At 42.2% G+C, this 21,597-nt stretch overlaps 1 protein-coding gene across 1 annotated transcript in view; it reads left to right on the plus strand.

Moving 5' to 3' along the window:
- ACBD3 (acyl-CoA binding domain containing 3) overlaps positions 1–21,597 on the plus strand; it is a 102,146-nt gene that overhangs the window by 36,292 nt on the left and 44,257 nt on the right. The window contains exons 2-4 of the mRNA XM_069236173.1: positions 5,003–5,144; positions 14,915–15,055; positions 15,530–15,688. Coding sequence (XP_069092274.1) covers positions 5,003–5,144; positions 14,915–15,055; positions 15,530–15,688 — 442 coding nt within the window. The remainder of the gene's footprint in view (positions 1–5,002; positions 5,145–14,914; positions 15,056–15,529; positions 15,689–21,597) is intronic.

The raw sequence follows: 21,597 nt of genomic DNA on the forward strand, positions 1-21,597 counted from the left end.
TGATCCCCAGCTGGTCTATCCTTTTAGCACCAATGTAAACTCTGATCAAAAAGCACTATCCTCCTGCCTTACAGACATCGCTAACTGGATGTCAGATAGTAAGCTCAAGCTAAATGATGAAAAAACTGAAGTAATGTTGGTTGGCAATTTTTCCCTGCTTTAATCTCCCATCTCAATTCAAGAAGAAATGAAGACTTCCTCCCCCAAAGGAAACCATAAAAAGCCTTGGAGTATGGCTGGACTCCCGTCTATTGATGGAACAGCATGCAAAAAAATAAGCGGCTTCTTGCTTCAATCTTCTAAGAATGCGTAGAAGTTTTTTTAAATCGCTCCCCTTTCTTGCCAAAAGAGTTATTATTCAAGCCCTCATATTATCCCTCCTAGACTATGGGGACATGCTGTTCCTGAGTTCTCCTATCTGTGTATTAAGGAGACTGCAGATAGTGCAGAATGCGGCAGCCTGGCTACTCATAGCCATCCACAGAACTGCATCAGCCAAACCAGCTTTAGCCTCCCTCTATTGGCTTCCTAGCCAATAAAGGATTAATTTTAAAGCTTTGTGTATGGTACATCGAGCTCTTCATGATAGGGGACCTTCTTTTATCAAGCACATGATCACACCCTACACCCCTCAGAGATCCCTTAGATCCTCATCTCCTTCTCTGATTAACACCTGACGTGTTAAAAAACCAAGATGAGGAGGTAGGTCCTTCACATTCAAAGCTGCGAATCTATGGAATTCCCTCCCCCTGTCACTTCGAATGGACAATTCCAAACTCTTTTCGAGGTAAATTGAAGACTCTACTCTTTCCAGCATAATTTCTCACTGTGATGCCTTCGTCCTCTTTCATCGCTGGGAGGCCTTCGGGTAGCCATGCGCTTTATAAATCTGTTAGACTAAACTAAACAGCACATTCAAAACGCCTCTGCCAGACTTATACTTGACATTCCCTGCCGCAAAAATATCTCCAGTCACCTAAGAGACCTCCACTAGCTCCCTATCGAGAAGAGAATTAACTTCAAGCTCCTCGTCCACGCATACAAGGCCCTCCATGACCTAGGACTCACCTAACTCAACCACCATATCACCTTCTACTTCCCCACCAGTCCTTTCTGCTCAACAAGCACAATCCACCGTACCTAGCATACGGAAGAACTCAGATGGTGTGAGATCCTTTGCCTTCCTTGCAGCAAAGAGTTGGAACACCATACCCCGGCACCTCAGGCAGTAACCATTGTTTCCCAAATTCAGGAAGGACCTTAAAACCTGGCACTTCGACTGAAGCTCTGAGGACAAACCCCCTTAGTGCCTTCAGATCCTTACAGTGAGTAGTCGCGCTTTACAAACTCTGATTGATGTGCACATTCTCCTGAAAAACAAGGGCATTTAATGCCAAGGCTGGTGGGCCAATACTTTCTTTGTCAATATGTGTTGCTTTTGCTATATTTTTCTTTGAATAAACATATTTTACTCATTCTTGTATGGTTAAGTACGTGTTGAGGGTATACTAATTCCGAGCCAGTAGTACCTTTTCTTTATGCCAATAAGAAACATTTTCCTTTTGATGTGCATTTAAACCAAAAGGTGTTCCATACCTGTGCTAAATACACCTGCCTGCCAGGAAGCATGCGCACTGTTCTTATCAAATTAAATGTGATGGTTCTTTTTTCCTTCTAAAAGAATTATTTCTAGCATATGGTGCCATATTTAGGTGGTGCCATAATAAATACGTTGTTGTCATGAGCTTTTAATAAAAACGAAAAGAGCAGTGTAACCATCTCACCAGTTAGCCTTGGCCATGTGACTGTCAATGTTTGTTTCTGTATGGTAGCGCTTGTAGCCTTTCTTTTCCTCTCTAACCACTAATCACACATTTTATTATTCCAGGTCTGCACAAATAAAGGCAAACACAGCAACATGTCTTGAATTCTATTGAAACTTCAGAATTAATTGAAATATGTCGATCTCTTGAAGCAATTGACATGGATGGATTACTACTGGCCATCCTTTTAAGGTAGCATTCATGCCCCATCCAAATCTATGAAAACCTTGGTATTTGGCTTGATGAAGACTTGTCTCTGAACACTCAAGTTCAGAAAGTCTAGCGCATGTGTCTCGTCTTGCTGAAAACCAAGAAAATCCTCAAATTTTTCCCTAAAACAACTGATCTACGGTTATCAGTGATACCATCCTTTCTTGCCTGGACTATAAGAATGCCCTTTACTTCGGCTTTTGTGGAATTTCTTGCCACAAAGCTGTAGTTTATTGAAATTTTGACGGTCTGTCATGTACTTAGCTAATGTGAATTTGACCGTTTCAGCTGCTGTCCATCCCTCACCGATATAGAGAGTTCAGTTTAAGGGGCTTAGCCTGATGCATCAGACCTTCAATAACACTGAGACTAAGCACATTTCTTCCACCTCAACCTTACAGATTTGTTAGATCTGGCTCTTTATTACTACTTTTTCTTGTTGTTCAATACCGTCAAGTACTTTTTAGTAGAAAACCTTTTAGTGATCTGGGTTCCTCTCTTTGCAATATTTTGCCCCTGAAATTGTGAAAGATAGTCTCTGTCATGTTTGTAAACAATTGAAGGCCAATTTATTTTGCTAACTTGCTCTTTTCCTTTGTCCCTGGCTGCCCTAGTGCCAGGATGCACATAGGTATAAGTTAAAATTTCTAAGTAAATAAATAGAAAAAAAAATCTAGGACTGTCCACCCCCCCCCCCCCCGAATGTCAGTTGTCAGAAAAATGGTCTTGCTGCATTCCAAGCGATTAGCTGGTCAGTAACTTGTGTTTTGCTCTGGCTAGTCTCCATAGTCCATAAGTGGTATATATATTTTAGCAAGAAATATCATGTTTCCATTTCGGAGTAGTGACACTTAAGCACTGCTGGATGAAAACATGAGCAGGAAGATAGAAGAAGATTCACGTAGTATTCCTGTCTCCGTTAATGCTGCCATTGCTGTCTGTGCTTAGTGTTGGAAACTCACAGTTTAAGCTGGTGTAGTGATATTCTGTTGTGCAGATTGATACTTTCACATCTTTTAATGGGAGCCTTTTGCGCCCAGCAACTGGAGCTGAAGACTGTGTCCATTTTGTATTTATTTTGTGTGTTAAAGTGTAGCTCATGGTTAGTTGTCTGCCTGCAGTCTTGCCTTCGTTTTGTATCTGCTTCCTATTTTTGGCTTCTGGCTTCCAGTCTCATTGACCACTGTGAACTACTCCTTGTTTAATATGTTGCGTCCCTAGCCAGAATACTAGACACTACTGAGCTTCATGAATTCCTGAGGTGTCGCTGCTATTGTGGAAGTGTCTGTTGTTTCCTAACAGATTGACAGTTGGTAGAATCTGATTGTTTGGCACTGATACCTTTTATATATACGTACAGTGGATTACTGACACTCAAGGTAAATCCATACTTTCACCTATAACTGGTATCCCTCACTTTCACGTATGTATTAATGTAATTGCGCATGCGCGCGGTGTTTTTCGAGGAATGGTGCTTTCTTTGTTCGATATAATATGGTGCTTCCCTGCACAGACTTGAAGCCATTCTGTTTTTTTCTGTCCTTGGTGGCGCCTGTAGCAGTTTAACACTTGTCTGGATTTCGGATGTCTGCCACAACTAGGCCAGGCCCTTCCAGGAAGGGAAATGAGTGACTAATTTTCAGTATCTTTGGACTAAGTGGTGCTTGGTGAGCACGTAGTGGCATCCAACAGGCCAACACTTGTAACTTAATGCAACAAAAAAAAAAAATAATGCGAGTCTTCGTCTCTAAATTAAATTTAGGTTTTCCTTGCCGGAGATTTCCTTCACATCTATGCAAGTTAACTTGGAAATTAAATTTGGATAATTTCCCTTCCCGCCCCCCTCCTAAATCTCCTTGTTTAACTGTTACAGACTGTGGCATGTACTTGTTGGGGAGAGGACAGTCTTGCTGATGTGTACGACTTGATTAAATAATTTTCACTATTCAGAAGCACAAATGCTTGTTTTAATTTCCTGTCACTAGTTGCATGCATGAACTCTGCATTATTAAAGATTCAAAAACGCAGAGGCAGCCCCTGCCCCCCCTCATTATTGTAATGTCAGTCAGTACTCAGTGCAGCAGTAAAAGACTGATTGCCCATAGCGTTTCATAGATCTGGACGGTACTAACAGCTGCTCTTGACTGTTTCGCCCTGGTGGATTGCCTTTATTTTTATATTGTGTGGACCTGGCACTTACACACTGATGTTGTCCATCTAGATGGGATCATGTGAGAGGTGACCAGAAAGAGTGTCTGCTAGGTGTGTCTTAAGTGATCAAGTTGTGGCGTTTCTCAGGGATCTTTTTCTGAAAACAAGTGAGTGGCTGCAGGTGTTGGATAGGATCATCATAAGAAGTGCTTCCATGAAAATGAAAGACCTTTGGAATTGTAGTATGTTTTCAGAGATAGCCAGTGTGCTGAGGTCTGTGCCAGGTTCAGAGGAGCTTGAAAACATAAAAAACATTTTTTTTCAAAAGATCCTGCGCTTTTACTGATGCCTTGTCTTCTTTTGGAGAAGACGGGCAGTGCTGCTTGTTTACCGCAGGGTAAAGTTGTGCCATGTCTGGTTTTGGGAAGCTTGTGCCATTGACAATTGTGGTAACTTATGTTAGAGTTGTAACTTGTTGCTTTTTCAATTCCATCTCAAATCAAACTTTTGTCTTTTTAATAATGCTTTGTGGATATCTGAGAGAGCCATTTTATGTTGTAAATTCCTTGGACATTTGTTGGACGTTATACGGAAAAGGGCAAATCTAGCAAACTTGCTCCCAACGCCGTTAATGCTGGCATATAAGAGGAGCCTTATCATGGATCGGATAAAAACTATCATTTAGTTATTTTATGATATATTTTTGTATAGCACAACTTTATAGCAGATATATGCCATGGTTTGAGCTAAATTTCAGCATATGTATTTGTCATGTTAATTTACATTTCTCAATGTGCTTTGTATTTTCTCTTTTTCAGAGAAAGATGGCAAGGCGTTTCATCCCACTTATGAAGAGAAACTCAAGCTGGTGGCTTTGCACAAGCAGGTGCTTTTGGGACCCTATAATCCAGACATTTGCCCCGAGGTGGGATTCTTTGATGTGCTTGGAAGTGATAGGAGGTAAAGTCTATGTTGGTTTTTAATCTCTTTGTGCAAAAGCATAGTGCTTTCTTACTGTGTTTGTATTGTGTTGGCCAAGAGCAGTTGCAGGTAAGTTATGGCTCATTTGCCATCTGAAAAAATAGGTCAAGGTTTGTTTTTTGAAAACCTTGATGCAGATGGATTACCTGAATAAGGTATGTGGAATTTTATTAAATATCTGGTGAGAGATGCTTCAAAAATCTACATGTCTGATTAAAATAAAATCCACTTCTCACATTTGGTGCTTTGCAGTGAGGTCACAATATATGGACGTGTGCATTATATATGCAGCTGCGATAAAAACTTCTCATCATGCCAGGCCTGAAATTAAAGGATGGGTTGTTACGAGGTATCAGTTAAGTCACATTGCTGATTATACTGGGCTCTAAATATACCATCGACCAATTCATGTCTAATCTTTAAATAGTCAGACTCTGCGCGTGCAGAACCTTTTCAATAAATGGGATTCGATTCAGTCAGCTCTTTGATCGTGGTAGGACTCTGAATATGCCAGCATTCCGACTATGTTCAGAGTTCAGATTTCAGCAGAGGGTAGGATATATCTTGTTCTGTTTGTACTATTGCTGTGTTTCTCAAGTATACTTTCTATGAAAAGCATCTTATGAATTGATCTAACAAATTTACTTTTACACATACTTGATTTTACAAAATATTTATGTAAATAAACCCAGATCCTATTTGTGCTCCAGTGACTAGGTTGCCAGCTAGGGATCAGTGATACCTTCTCCACTTTATGTAATCTTGACAGATCACTTCATCTACTTGTACCTCAGTTCCCTTGTTCGCCAACCCTCTATCAATGACTGGACATTTACAGTTTACATTTAGATGAACTCTGAAAAGTCTTAGATGTTAAAATGTTATGTGCCCAATTCTTAAAGCTATTTACAGGTTTCAATTTGGTATGCATGTATAAAAGTTGGTTTTGTACTCCTGAAAAGATTTCCTCACATGAAGATTTTCAAGTGAGCAAACCTATTGACGGTGTAAAAGCAACCAGGAATTCGTAGTTTGAAGGCAAGAATGCCGACCGAGTTTGTGCACACCTACTCGTTTCAATATTTAAGGGAATTCACCAACTGCCCTTAAGCCCTTCCCACTGTAAAAGTTGGAAATCTCTTCCTGACAACGGAGGGCATAAAGCCTTTGTAGGCAAATAGATGTGGATGTTGGGTTCCCCCCACTGGACGTTAGGTTTCCCACAGTGGACATTGGGTTTCTCCCATGGATGTTGCAGGGCAGGGGGAAATATTTTTTTAATGAAAACGGTTTGACAAGTGAATTTGCACGTGCGCAGCAGATTTCCACACTATCAAAAATAGGGATGTATGTTTACTGATGTAAAAATTGAATTCACAAATGTTTGCAAGGGGTATGCCTGGAAACCAGAACTTTATGTATCCAGGCGTACCTCCGGAAACTTTTGTGAATTCCCAAAAGCAATAAGCTGGCATTGTAGATCTATTGGGTGCACTTCGTAACTGTCTTCAATAATGGGACCCCTAATTATTATGTTCATACATGTTGCTCATAATGCTTTCACTCTTTCTCCATTATTCATTTTGTTTAGCATTGAGACGTTTTCTTAAATGATGCCTTTGATAACGTTATTTAAAGTTATACTTGAAAATTGCACAATAGTTTAGCAAATATTTCTGTAACTTTGACGTCTTTTTCCAAGCTGCAAATAATTTTGGGGGCGTTTTATTTTCATTGCAAATTGCACAATATTAAAAAAAAAAAAATCTGCAACCTCCGTCCAGTTTTTTAAAACTGCAAATATGTTTTGGTTATATTTTATTTTGAAATATCCAATCTTGATTCCTTCTGTATGAATCTGCATACAAAAAGAGCACTATTCTGGAGCATTATTAATAACTGCTACCATTACGTGACAGTGTATTCTACAGTAAAAAGGGTTACACTGCAAGGACTTGGGCCTACTTTACCCGTGGACTTTGACCTTGAACCCTAAACGTTATGACCTTAGCATCTGGCGCGAGGGATTCTACAATCCAGCTGCATTGTTTAAATATATGAACCGTACCATAGAAGGCTAGCAAAAGTTATTGAAAAAATATGGCACCAATATTTTAGACATTCAATTTAAAACCTAAACAGTACCAATAAAAGATCCATTTGTGTTGATGTCCGCTTCCTTTGAGGATTTAACACAGGCTTACAGCAGTGAGAGCCCGTACTAAAAGGTAACGTTGTTGATCAGTCCTGTACCAATTGGTTATTGGGAAAAAAAAATGGGGAGAAATGTGAACGTGGGGAAAAAGCTGATATACGAAAGGATATTCTTCATTTATTTGTTGTTTATGGTGGAAAAGAATGATACTTGTACTGGTGTTTGATAGTTTGGTGACTCAAGTATACCAAGCAGTCAGCAGGAATCTGTGACTTCAGAAGATAGGTGAAGTCGTTTTAAAGGAATTGATGCCAAGGACCAGGCTTGACAGGAGCGTGTGCCGTGGAATTGAACATATAAGCCGAGAAAGTGGTGCATATCCTTGAGATAATGAAGTGGTTCCTTGTGTTGGGCTCCAAATGTGGTTGGGTTTGTTGGACCTGGTAGGTTTTTGTCAATGTTCTGATTGTAGGTGTTCTATAGAAAGCCCTCAAAATGTCAAACTTACAGAAACAATGGAAAAAAAGTAATGGCACTATAGTATTGACACTCCTTGTAGTTGAACTTTTATAGAACAAATCTTGAAGTAAAGTATCCTCCAATTGTGCGAGGACTCCAGGAAATACAGCTATAGTCCCTTGTAAAAGGGCATATATTCTATTTTATAACAATCAACTGGTTTATTTTTCTTTCTTTGTTTTTAGGCTTGAAATTGATTGTTTAAGCTTGCAAACAGTAACAGCTGACCTTTCACGTAACTTAAATGAAAATGTTACTTTACTTTTATTATCAGTGGTTATTATAAGAAATGCTAGAGGACATGGTTTTTATCTATTATCCTTAACCGAGTATTTTCTCTCTTTTTTTTTTCTGGTCCTTTACTCTTCTTAACTCGTTGATTATTCTCAACTTGTTGATGGGCAAAGTACTTGGATTTCAGATATTGTACTCAGTTTCAAGCCTTATAAAGTCTGCTCCTGCTGGCAGATTCCTCGTATATGTTATGATGGAGCCGCCTTCTCTGTCTGGGCACCACAGGCACAGTCCTATTTACTAGTCCAGTCTTTGGTGCAGCCTGTCTTTGCTGGGTCTGGGAAGCAGCAGGGTGTTATTTCTTTGGCCCTCTCTCCAGTGTAGACGTGATATGAGGTCTAGGTGCCAATGGTGTCACTTCTGTGCCCACTATAAGCCTACAGGCTTAAAGACAGGGTGCATTATATTACAAGCACTCGCAAAGCCAACTGGTCTTGGCAATTCGAGAGCTATTGGCTGTTTCAATGTTAATGCCTTTTAGCCATGTAGCCGAAGAGCACACAATTTAAGCGGTGAAGCCGCAATTTATCCACGTTTTCTGGTCTCACTATGTAAAAATCAGCCAGGAAATAAGCATCTATTTGCCTTTCAACTGAAGGCAGAATGCTTTACATGAGCACTAGTTACATGAGACAAGTTCACATGCATGGTTTATAGGCATTGGAAGATTAAGTGATGTGCCCAGAATCATAGGATGTTGATCCTACGCCAGGACTTGAACCTGGTTCCCCTGTTCCACACCTGAAGTGCTGATCAGAATGGCACGCCCTTCATAGGGAGAGGGAGGTTGTGGGTCGAAAAATGAAAGCAATTTAGGAGCAGCTGCTCACTGCTGTAGACAAAGGAGCCATCACGCAATCGGCATTCCCCCTCCTCTCTTCCCCCGGATAAAATGTGCGTTCCGGGCAGAAATGTGTAGCCGAGACAACAAAGTAATAATTAAAACTAAAATGAATTTAGAGCTATAAAAAGGTAGCTGGAGGAACAGGCGTGCAGCTTACAGGGTGAGGGAGTCCTTAAACTGTAAAGAAGAGTTAGTCAGTGTGGAAAATAAATGAGTAATGGAATTTTCTTCATCAGGCTTCAGAGGGTCACAAAACAAAGTGCACAGTAACCTTAACCCCATGTTTGACTGTCCGTGCCCAGCTCTTAATGCCGCTGCGTCTGAGGTCTTCATTCAGAACCCCGAGCTGCTGTCTATTAGCCTGTGCCTGCTGAAGGTGCACACAGAGAAACATGAACAATGGTGGGTGGGAAGTTCGGGGTCATTCATGAAAGAGAAAGTGGGCATGTAGGGGTGGACAAGAAATGGACTGGGGCAGAGGGGAAAACACAAGCACTCATGTGAAGTGTGAGAACACACACACACACACACAAAAATAACTCCAAAAACGGTAGCAGCGGATCTGCACAAGTACTTGGTCCATGCTCTGGGGGAGTGCCAGACACAAGAGGAAATGACGCAGGCATGGCCTGACGAACAGGAACGGTGGAAGTGAGTGTGATGCAGAAGCAAACCAATGAAAAGATATGGGTAAGCTGTAAGCCCACTCTGTGTGCAACAACATTTTTTGAAGAGACAGCGTGTGCGCCATGTCTGGACAAGACCGAAAAAAGAAGGACATGTGTTTTATTAACTTTACATGTCCTAGTAGTAAAAAGCTTGCATTGTCATTTCTACTATAGCAAGGCTAATAGCCCCACTGGAGAGTATGGCGTTACATGATGACTACTAGGCAGTGCTTTCAAATGGCAATATTAAATATGATACTTCAAAGTATCAAACAAATCGTTGCATTAAACCAGACTTAATGCTCAAGTTAAATTTAATGTAATCATTTAAAACTATTTTATTTTTTTGCCCAAAAGTTTCTAGTAGACATTTACGATTGCAAACAGCTGCTGTCCTCAAGACAACCTGCTGTCTCCTGTGGAGAGGTGAGAACAACTCTCAGGGGGAGTAACAAAGGACTTGCCAAGGACAAAGTTGTGACTATCCCCCCCACCCCAGCAGGATGGCCAGAGTGGGTGTGAGCCTAATAGGCACGCTTTAAATGCAGGGATGTGGAATTCCTATCGCCCGACGCCCAGGGTATACTGTTTGGGGTCAAGGGCAACAAGTTTTAATGTTTATTTTGTCCTTGGGACAAGTTGGCCCAACCCTCTGCAGTACAAACCTTTTGGCTGCCAGTTTACAGATAAGAGAACTGTCTGCAGTTGAGGTAATGTGTGTCCATAAGACAATGCTGTTCAAACTTGTATTTATGGTTAATTAATGAAAGGCCTTCATTATTAGGGTAGTGCTGTAAATAATAGTTTTAAGGTTACATTGCACTACTGACAGTGGTTCTAGTAAAAAAAAAAAAAGTGTACAGACATGTTTGAAAGTTTAACAATGTGAGGCTAAATATAATGCTCCCAGAATGCTCTCTGATTAGATGCAAATATTTGCAGAAGCTTGTAGGCAAGAGTGATGATTCTTTGCTTTCAAAATAAAATGTTCAGAAAAAAAATGCAAGTAGGAAAAAAGTTTCACTACTATGAAATTTTAGGTGCTATTTTTTTGAAGCCTCATTTAGTGAAATGTGTTGATGCATGTTAGTATTTCCAAAAAATATTCCTAATGGAAAATCAGTGTAACCATTTTCAACACAATTATGGGAAGCATGAAAATAAACAAGCACTGGCAAGGCCAACCGATCGGCCTTTTTTTTGTGAGTCTTTTGGTCTTGTTTTGACATGGCTTTTGCAACACTTTATTGTTGTGGGAGTTGCCAGATCTTCACCAACATGTTGACTGCAATGCTCAGAGGACACCACAATAAAAAAAGCATTTGAAAGAAACATGGAAATGTAACCATACAGTCAGCCCTTAGAGAGCATAACCACATGAAAAAAGAATGTGAGAAAGTAATGCAGTATAACCATATGTATATGTATATATATATATATATATATATATATATATATATAGCCTCTAGAAGGCATAGTGCATTACACATGTTTAAGGCTAGCAGGACTGTTACAATATTATTACAAACAAGGCCCATAAAACATAACTGCTCTCAGCTGCAAAACAAAAGTTCCAGCCATGAGAAAGCTTGAAAAAATAATGAATGGTGGTAGGGGTTATTATTTTGGAGTACCCACTAACGTAGTGTGGGGACCTAAAGATGTAGATAGAGCACATTGTGATCAATGTTTTGAAGGTGGTCCCATTATCCTAGGACCACCACAGGATGAGTTATGAGCAAATATGTTTTGGAAAAGTAATGCCCTGCAAAGCATTATGGAACAAGTTTCTGTGCCACGAATATTTTAATATGTTGATATGACTGTAATGCTTTGAACAGCCCCTAGAGTACACCACAATGAAAATAGCATTTGTAAGAAACATGATCATATAACTATCTAGTTAGCCCTTAGAGGGCATAACCACACAAAAAGAAAATGCCAATAAATATTGCAGTGTAACCATATATTTAGCCCTTAAAGGGCGTAGTGCATTACATAAATTCAGCGGGTAGCAGGCCAATAACGATGTTACAAACAAGGCCCTTGAAACACAAGCAACTCCCAGCTGTAAAAGTTCCAGCCATGAGAGCGCTTGATCAGACACTGAATGTTGGGAGGGGTTATTATTTTGGGGTCCCCACTAACCTAGTGTGTGGTTCTAAAGATGATGTAGACAAAGCATGTTGTCATGAACGTTTTGGTGGTGGTTCCATTGCCCTAGGACCACCATTGGCTGATTTATGAGTAAAAATGTTTTGTAAACGTAATGCCCTGCAAAACATTATGGGTCTAGTTTTCCCAAGTGCAGTGAATTATTGGCTCTCCTGCTGTGCAGGGAGAGCTACTTTCATTTTGAGGATTTCTGTTCTACATAAAGTATTCACCAATTTCAAGTGTTTTTTAAGGGGAGAGCCACAAGTAATGAGACTGGTTAGGAAACTGTGAACAAAGTGACTAGCGCTCCAATACCACCGACCGAGTTCACGCTGTTGTGCCTGTTTGGGCTGTGAGCACCATGGCCACCATGCAGCACAAAGGGTAGAGACATAAGAAATAGTTTGCCCACACTGAAGTATATCGCAACCGTGCAATAATCCATGTAACAGGGGTAGTGTGCAAGGCGTGACAAAAACAGCCTCAAGGCGGGACAAACTCAAAACATTTACCAATGACGTCAAGTGATTTTTTTTTTTTTTTTAAGGCAAGCCCACAAACGAGTTAAAGTGATGGGCGTGACTTGAACATGGTTAAAAGCCCACAATACTTAAAACAAGTCAAAGCACTTGCACGCTCGACCTAAAAGGGAAGGTTTGCGCTTTGCCACTGGTTGAAATGGCAAAGGCTATTTTGCAGTTTAAAAGCAGCTCGCTCTGACAGTCTGCAGTGGAAGACTGGGAATCATGCTTTGCATTCTCACACACGTTGTGGCACAATAAATGCTGCAAACCACAAGTAACACCAAACTCACAGGCTCTAGGTATCGCTGGTATCCTATATTAGGGACCTACAAGTAAGTTACCTTATGTCATTTTTGTGGGTAAACCAGTAAAACGTAGAGCACTGACACTGAGGCCTGATTGGCAGGACTCAGTGCAGTTTCAGAGCCGAAAAACAAAACCAGAAGCACCAGTGCAAATTATGGGGTGATCATGCAAAAAGAGGCATTTTCTTACAGTACCTATAAAATTGAGGCTTGTGTAGGGAGAACACGGGGACGTCCGATACTCATAGTACTTGGGTTGTGCTTTTCAGATACAAAATATGGATGCTTGAAGCCCATTTTTCTATGTCGGTAGTGAGTGTTACTCTGGTCCTGCTCAACCCATGTGTGTCATTCTTGTGGACTGTCAGTAACTGTTTACATAACAGAAGGTGCAAAGTTTTGTTTAACTAATTTTGTGCAATGTTGGGTACATGCATGGCTCAAAGTTTGTGCGTGTTGAGGACAGTTTGACAACTCCAATAAACAGTTACAGCCACTGTTTAATTGACAATTTACTCATAAAATGTAGTTTGGCATTTATAGGGGTTGAATTCTTGCATTGATTTTTCTTAGATGCATTATAACCTTTGCGATTCTCAAGTCAGTTTATTTGGTTGTATGGTAAATAATTTCTTCTCTGGTCTTAAACGTGTTCTGGTTGTTTCCTTCAGAGGCCTTTTCTGGGATATTATGACTTAGATGTTTGTTGGGTTCTTGAATTTTCTAGGTAACAATAGTTTTGCGGTGTGTCAAGTTCAGTTGCAGGCCTATTGTGGACCTTTTTTGTGGGTATAGGTGGGAATGGAGCAGGACGCGTTTGTACCTTCCAGTGAAAATGGAAGAGCTGTTGATTCAAATATGTAGAAAAGAGATAGCCAGAAGCTGCGTGCCTTCATCACAGTTTGTCCTTTACAAAAGTACTACTTCTGTGTGTTTATTTTTACATTGATTTCTGTTCGATTGATCTTGGTCACATCACATAACATTCTTCCTATGCTGCTGGCAAGTGGCTTTAGGTGTCATGTGAGCCATATTGTATAAAGATCTGCAGAAAAAGAATATGCAGTCCATTGCTCGGGGTTCCCTGCTTTGCAGTGAAGTGGGATGCGTGCATTATTCCTTGATACTCTTCTATTTAAAGTACATTATGCACAAAAATGAATGGGTGTGAGCATCCAACCTGTGTGCTATCTCTTGAAACAGGGGAATACAAAAATGATGGAAGGAATGTTTGAATTAATCTTTAATGGTAATTACCAAGGGCTACATCCTGTTACCTAATATGAGCACCTCGGTTTAATCCATATTAATTGTAAGGCCAAATACAATCCATCTAGGTGTTTGTTTTATAAACACGTTCGAAGTAGACCGAATGAGCCATCAGAAGTTTTAAAAATAAGTTGTGTATTGTCCACATAAGAGTTAAAGGAACAGCTACTCTTGATTAGAATTTCCAATTAAGGACTAGTGTAGATATTAAATAATAGAGGAGTTAGAGCTACTCCTTGAGGCTTGCACGTTATTATAGAAGGCAAGGACACAAACTGGCTGGCTATTACTCTTTGCATCTTATTCTGCAGATTAGAAGTAAATCAGTCCAGCTCTACAGCGCCTATTCCATCACTTAAGTTTCCACTGAAGTAGCTCACGATCCACTATATCGAAAGCTGCCAAGAAGTCCAGTAAGATTAGAAGAGGGGTGGCATTGTCATCGGCAGCTCTCATCAAGTCATCTTGTACTGCTATTTAGACAGATTCAGTACAGTATGATTCTGAAGCTGCTATAGTACTCTCAATCAATGTTGCTACTGCCAGCAGCAGAGTGATTGGACACGGTATTGCCAGTGAAAGTAAGGATGGCTGGCTTTAGCTCTTGTGTCCTTGATGCAAGTTATTTGCACTGAGGATTGTTTACATTGATGAGGCAATTTACCTTTTCCTTATATAGGGCACAGAGCTCTTTAGAATGCCACACTATGCTGCTTGTTTGTACAGCATTTACATCATTCTGAGGTCGCTTAGAAGAGCTGAAGGTAAAGGGCTGCCAGGGAGGTGGGAGAGAAGTTCCAACAGAGGGGGGAAAAAAGGTAAACGAGGAAGAGTGCTAATATGGAACAAGCCTTGTGGAGAGCGCTTTTTTCATTTGTTTGTATTTATTGTTCAGAATCACTGCATTGCGTAGCTTAGTATGAACCAAAAGTGTGTTGTGGGTCAAGGTGGTTGGATCCACAATGGCTAAAAATGTTGTCTCTTGATTACATGTATTCCTTTTTATTCATTTAGGAAAGAATGGGCTGCCCTGGGAAACACTAGTAGGCAAGAGGCGATGACCGAGTTCGTAAAGCTGTTAAATAGATGTTGTCATCTTTTTTCGACATATGTCACTTCACATAAAATAGAAAAAGAAGAGCAGGAAAGAAAAAGGTGAGGCAATAAAACATAATTTTAATATAATCATTATTTTTGGTGTTGGCGCTTCCATTATTGTTGCTATTACTCAAGCAGTTTTAATAACTAGATCGCATGGACTTCAAGTGAACCTCAAGTGGACATTTCCACAGTATTAGCAGAGTTCTGAAGTGTATTTCACTCGGTTTGTAAATTTATCCTTAAACATCAGCCATTGACATTCGATACATTTTTTTTCAAGTGATCATTAAAGCAGTTTATTGCCTTCATGTTAACCCTGATGAGTTTGTGAAGGTGGTTGTGCTGTAGTTGTTTTTTCTTGTTAATCTAGCGGCCTTTAAAACTGCGCCTAAAACTGCTTAACCTGGGTCCCGGGAATCCATCATTCCTGTTATCCAACATATGTTTTACACAGTCTCCACTGCTTTTATACTTGATCTTTTCGTCTACTCAGTGTTGCAATATGCTTATCTTGTTATTTGTATAAAGGCGGGAAGAGGAAGAAAGAAGACGGAGGGAAGAAGAGGAACGAGAGCGCCTGCAAAGAGAAGAGGAGAAACGTCGACGAGAGGAGGAAGAACGGTTAAGACGGGAAGAAGAAGAAAGAAGACGGATAGAAGAAGAAAGATATCGTATGGAACAGCAGAAGTAAGACCATTCTAACTAGATAGCTCAGCACTGAAAAAGTCTTGATAATTCTAGAAGATTTACAGAGGGCTATGTTTTGTCTCAGTTTTGCACTTGCCTGCGAAATGTGTGAATCATAATATGCATGAATACACGCATACTGCGCCTCCAACAGAGGAATATTGTAGGAAACTGGCTCTGTATATACTATATCAAAATGAGATATAGTGTGCACGGAGTCGAGGGGTTCCCCAGAGGCTTCACAGAGGCTAAAATAGATAATTCTAATGCTCTCTTTTGTGGTAGTGTGGTTGAGCAGTTAGGCTTATCAGAGGGTAGTGCAAAGCATTTGTTGTACACACATAGAAGAAGCACACACTCAGTGACTTAACTCCAGACCAATGGTTTTTATATAGCAAAAATATATTTTCTTAATATATTTCTAGAACCACAAGATTCAAGTTACGGGTAAGTACTTCAATAGATTCATATTTCTCACATATATCAATAGTACTTTGTTTGAAATCGATGAGCTACACAGTTTATAAAATATTGGCAATTATCTATTTTAAAAGTTGACACTGTAATTTTCAGAAACCATTCCTGGGGGGAAGAAAATTTAATACAATTTACAGGTAAATAGTTGACTTACAATTCCAGTCTCCGGAAGTTGGATGTCCACAGGTCGGGGTTCAAGTTAATCCCAAACACCCACCACCAGCAACAGGGGGCCAGCCGGGTGCAGAGGTCAAAGTTGAGGCAAACCTAACATGGGATCCTATGGAGACTGGGGGCACTCGGTTTCAGATCTGCTGGCAGATAAGTACCCGCGTCTTCAGAGGGCAGACCTGGGGGATTTAGAGGAGCATCGTTAGGGCCACAAGTAGGCACCAAACACATACCCTCAGGGTGGCTGGCTGTAGGGTGCAAACAGAGCATCAGGCTCCCAATGCTTTTCTATGAGGGGACCCCCGGGGTCACTCAGATGCTGTAGGCGAGGTCTAGGGGGTCGACTTGAACAAATCACAAGCTGGACAGGGAGGAGGGCCGCCTGCTGAATGTAGCTGCATCAGAGGTCAGGTTCTCCACTGCCTGGGGGCTGCGGGTGCAGTGGTTCTTTAGGCGTCAGATATTTCATCTGGAGCTTTTGCAGTCAGGGGGGTCCTCGGAATTCCCTCTGCAGGCGTCATCGTGGAGGGTTGGAGAGGTTAACCCAGGGTAGGCACTTGCTCACAATTGCATGGGGACCCTCTAGCTGATTGGGCCACCTGGACAACGGCCACAGACGTCAGATGCAGGGTGGTCAGGACTCACGGATCCTGGGAGGCTCTGGAGTCCCTTGGTTATTGGTTCTTTGTGGACAGGGCTGCTGTGCTCAGGAGTTCTTGGTCCTCTGTGGTGCAGGGCTGTCCTCTGGAGCTTTGCAGAGGTCGCTGGTTCCACTGGATGCGTTGCTTTCTTTGTGCAGGTTCTGTGAAGCTGAGGCCAAGTCAGTTTGTGTTGTCCTTCTTCTATGCGGGGGTTTCAGCTATGCAGTCCTTCTTTTTGTGAGGTCTACAGGAATCTGGTGAGCTGGGTTCAGGGAAGCCCTTAAATACAAGATTTAGGGGTGTTACAGGGGGACAGAGGGCAGTAGCCAATGGCTACTGTCCCTGAGGGTGGCTACACCCTTCCTGTGCCCACTCCCTTGGGGGTGGGGAGGTCACATTCCTAACCCTATTGGTCCCTGTCCTATAAACCAAGATGGAGGATTCTGCAGGGAGGGGGTCACTTAAGCTCTGGACACCTTATGGCTGGTCCCAGCTGAAGTGGGCACTCTTCCTTATTTTCCCTACGTTTCCCGCCAAACTTGACACCAAAAGTGGGGCTTTGCCCGGGGGCAGGCATCTCCACTAGCTGGAGTGCCCTGGGGCACGGTAACATGAGGCCTGATCCTTTGAGGCTCACCGCCAGGTGTTAGTTTCTGCAGGGGGAGGTGTGATGCACCTCCACCCAGAGCAGGCTTTGTTTCTGGCCTCAGAGAGCACAAAGGGCTTCAGCCCATGGGGTCAGAAACTTGTCTGCTAGTGGCAGGCTGGCACGGACCAGTCAGTCCTACAGTAGAGGATTGGCTAAAATAAAGAGGGCCTCTCTAAAATGCTTCTGTGTGCTTTTTAGAATAAATCCAACACTGGCATCAGTGTGGGTCAAATTTCCCAGTACTCCGTGAAGCCATTATGGAGCTGTGGAGTTCGTAATGACAACCTCCCAGACCATATACTTAATATGGCCACACTGCACTTAAAATTTCTAATAATAGACTTAGACACTGCAGGTGCATATTGCTTATGCAGCTATGCCCTCACGTGTGGTATAGTGCACCCTGCCTTAGGGCTGTAAGGCCTGCTAGTAGGGTGACTTACCTTTGTCACAGGCAATGATTTGTGGGCATGGCACCCTGAGAGGGATGCCATGTCTGCTTTGCCTTTTTCTCCCCACTAACACACACAATCTGCAATGGCAGTGTGCATGGTTTTGGTGAGGGATCCCTTATGATGGCACAACACATGCTGTGCAGCCCTTAGGGACCCTCCCTGGTCACAGGGCCCTTGGTACCACTGGTACCTTTTACAAGGAACTTGTCTGTTTACCAGAGGTCTGCCAATTGTGGAGACAATGGTACATTTTTCAGGGAAAGAACACTTGTGCTGGTGCCTGGTTAGCAGGATCCCAGCACACTCTGCCAAGTCAGCATCAATAGCAGGCTAAAAGTGTGTGGGGGCATAAATGCAACACCGGCCAGTTTCATACAAATATAAAAAGTATGTTCTTTTGTGTGGCTTAGACCACAGCATCTTTGCGCAGAAGTTTCATTCAGAGCCCAGATCCATGCACATGCCTTTAGGATGGTCCCTTTTTTTTAATGGCTGAGGCAGTCTGTGTCAAAATACACAACATATTTGGTCTCCCATCCACACAGATGTTTTTCCCAGGCGCTTCTGTCTTTTTACAGTCTGAAGTCTGCTCCGGCTCCAGTTCTTGATTCTGGGCTTTGTGCTTATGCTGCACACCACTGGCTTTAGGGAACCGGTGTCATTGCATGGGGCAGTTCCAGTTCATTGAACTTGACCCTCACAAATTAAGCCTAGACACATGATGAATGGCCACCTCGCATAACCCTGTTGCCAATGCACTCGTCTTTAATACCAGTCTCTCATAAGAGTCTGAAACAGAAAACAGATATTCTACGCATCCAACAGCCTCTGAACATTTAGACTGCATTCTCCCCCGGAATCCATCGCTTCTGGATGAAGTTTATTTCTTTAAAAAAAAAAAAAAAAAAAGATCATTTGAACCAGAGAGAGCATTGTTCTAAATATTTCACTGTGGGACCTAAACCGACATGCCTTCAAGGTAATAGAGGATCATAAAACTGCTTGCCCAGATTTGCTGCCTTTGCAGGCCGAGCAACCTTGAAACTTTCCTTGAGACAGTCGCTTTCTAGTAAGAAAGTAGACAGCTCTTGAAAAACAAGCTCGTTTATAAGCAGGAGATTCTTCTTTTTTTTTTTTTTTTTACATGAGATAATGTCTGAGGAGGAATAAGAATGCAACAGGAAGATAGAAGAACTGTTCAGGGCTGTTTCGTGATAAGCGAGCACGGCTTGGCCAGCAAAAGCTAGGGAGTCTGAGGGCTCAAACTGAAGTATGCAGCCTTGGTGTCTCTTCAGTACTCTGCTGCTCGTTCACCTTTCTTAAGACTGCAGCGTAAAGCTGTAGCTACACCACTTCAATCCCTCCTTGTTTCCATGCTGTCCATTTATGTCCCTCAGAGGCATCGTTAATATATTTGACGATCCTGTTAGTTTCATGAAAGTAGATGATTGCTGACTAGACACCCTCATAATCATCCCATGATGATCCCTTCCTGTGCTTGAGTACCAGGAGCAAAGTATTCAGCGCAGAAAGAAGTCATAATCCATCGCTTATAAATTCACTAGCTGATGAACAGTAGCAATGGAGCATGTTATTCCCATTTACTGGTTCACTCCCGAACACCTAATATAACTGCTCATAACACAAAGCCCTTTCCCGGCCCCTCCAGCTTTGAGAGAGCAGGTGACATGAAACTTCTATCCGCTTAAATGATGAGCGCCATCTTTTTGGGCTGATGTAGTTATGATCGCACACCCTGAAGAATCTTGCCCCATAGGAAATTTAGGACACTGGCCCATTAGCTCTAGTTATGTCTCACAGGAAGAACCAGATACCCACTGTATTGTGCTGGTAGAAATACTACTGATTGCTAAAGTTTGAAAAAAATATAACCCTTCATGTCTGTATTCCAGTAGAGTCACATTAATAAAAGTCAGTGTTTTTTTTTTTTTTTTTAATATGAGGTACTCTGCTGCCTGCCATCAAAAGAAAAGAGAAAGGCCCAGGCACTTGTAATAAGAAAAGTTACTACTGAGACAATCCAGGCTACTATTGGTACAGTAACAGCTACATTCCTTTGCTAATGCGACTATGTCCACCATCCTGGGAAGGTTAAATATACAGGAAGAAAACAATGGTCTGATATGCAAGATTTCATCTAACTTGCAAAGTTTGCACCCACTTACCAACTGGTTTGGTGTAAGACTAAAGCGTGCCCTCTACAGTCGCCACCTGAGAGCATGCTCTGGTCCTTGCTATCATAGTAGCGCGAGTGGGAGGCAGCATGGTAAATTACCAGTATTTTGAGGACTAAAGCCTTTGATCTAAAGAATTTATCAAGTGGTGATTGTATATTGTGTGTCTAGCGTCATACTCTGATTATAAATATGCTCAAGACTATGCTGGTGCATTTCCTAACTTTGACCACTGCTAAGTCTGTTTTGTGTGTCTTATAGGACACAAGAAGTATGAAAGCATGTACATGCTGCAAGCGGCGCCAGTTCCAGATGCTTGAGCAAAGACAGAAAGCCTTTATGTATCGGCGCATTTCCCTATAAACTCAGAATGGCTAAACCCCATTGATACATCAGGACTTAGGTTCCTACAGAAGATTCTCCATCATTGATGTCCTGTCTAAAACATTGATTTACCTTACTTGTCGAACAGTTGACACCCTCGCGGTCCTTACTAATGGATGCGGATCTATTTTCTGTTCTTTTTCCTTTAGCTTTAGACCGTTTTCCAGCAGTCTTGAGACCTCACAATTTGATTCATAAACACAGGCATTTACATTACTTTCTTTCCCATTCATCATGTACAGAGCAGAAGGTGGTGCTGGACCTCGCCCGTGCCACGTCCAGCAGACCCTCTTCCCCTGCAGTGGTGCACGCGGTGTGTTTCCGCAGCCCGCTGTCGGCGCCTCTGCTGGGCCCCACCGGGTCATGGGACAGGCTCCCTGGCGCTCGCCTCTGGCCTGTATTCATGCCAAGCTCGGTTTGTGTGAACAGTATACAGTTTACCTTCTAGCCGCCAACACCAGCTTTTTACTGAGCTGAAAGTTGGGCTCTTTGCACGGATTTGCGTCCGGTTTTCTGTGGCCCGGTGTTTTACGTGTAAGATTCATTGGCACGCCCCCTCCGGGTGCTCTCTTACGCAGCTCCCTGTTTAAGTTTCAGACCGGGGGGTGCAGGGCTGCGGGGCTCGTCAGGGGGTTCAGGATTTATCTTCCCGACTGCTGGAGACCGCAGCTCCCCGGAGCCAGCTCCGGCGGTGTCAAGACGAGGAGTGCACTCCGCGCAGCTCGGTCACGGCTTGTTTATAGCACTGCCTGGCGCTCCTTTCAAGAGAATTGTGGTGTGTACATTTTTGGAATATCTTGTGGGTTTTTCTCTTTTTTTCCTCCGTTACCCGTGGCTCCTTGTGCTGAAGACGGAACTGGCACATGCGCAATAACGACAAAGGTGCGACCCCCCCAGTACCGGTGACATCTAGGGCCCACAGCCGACCCCGTGCCTT

The sequence above is a fragment of the Pleurodeles waltl genome, chromosome 5, assembly GCF_031143425.1.
Source record: "Pleurodeles waltl isolate 20211129_DDA chromosome 5, aPleWal1.hap1.20221129, whole genome shotgun sequence".
In the NCBI taxonomy this organism is placed as follows: domain Eukaryota; kingdom Metazoa; phylum Chordata; class Amphibia; order Caudata; family Salamandridae; genus Pleurodeles; species Pleurodeles waltl.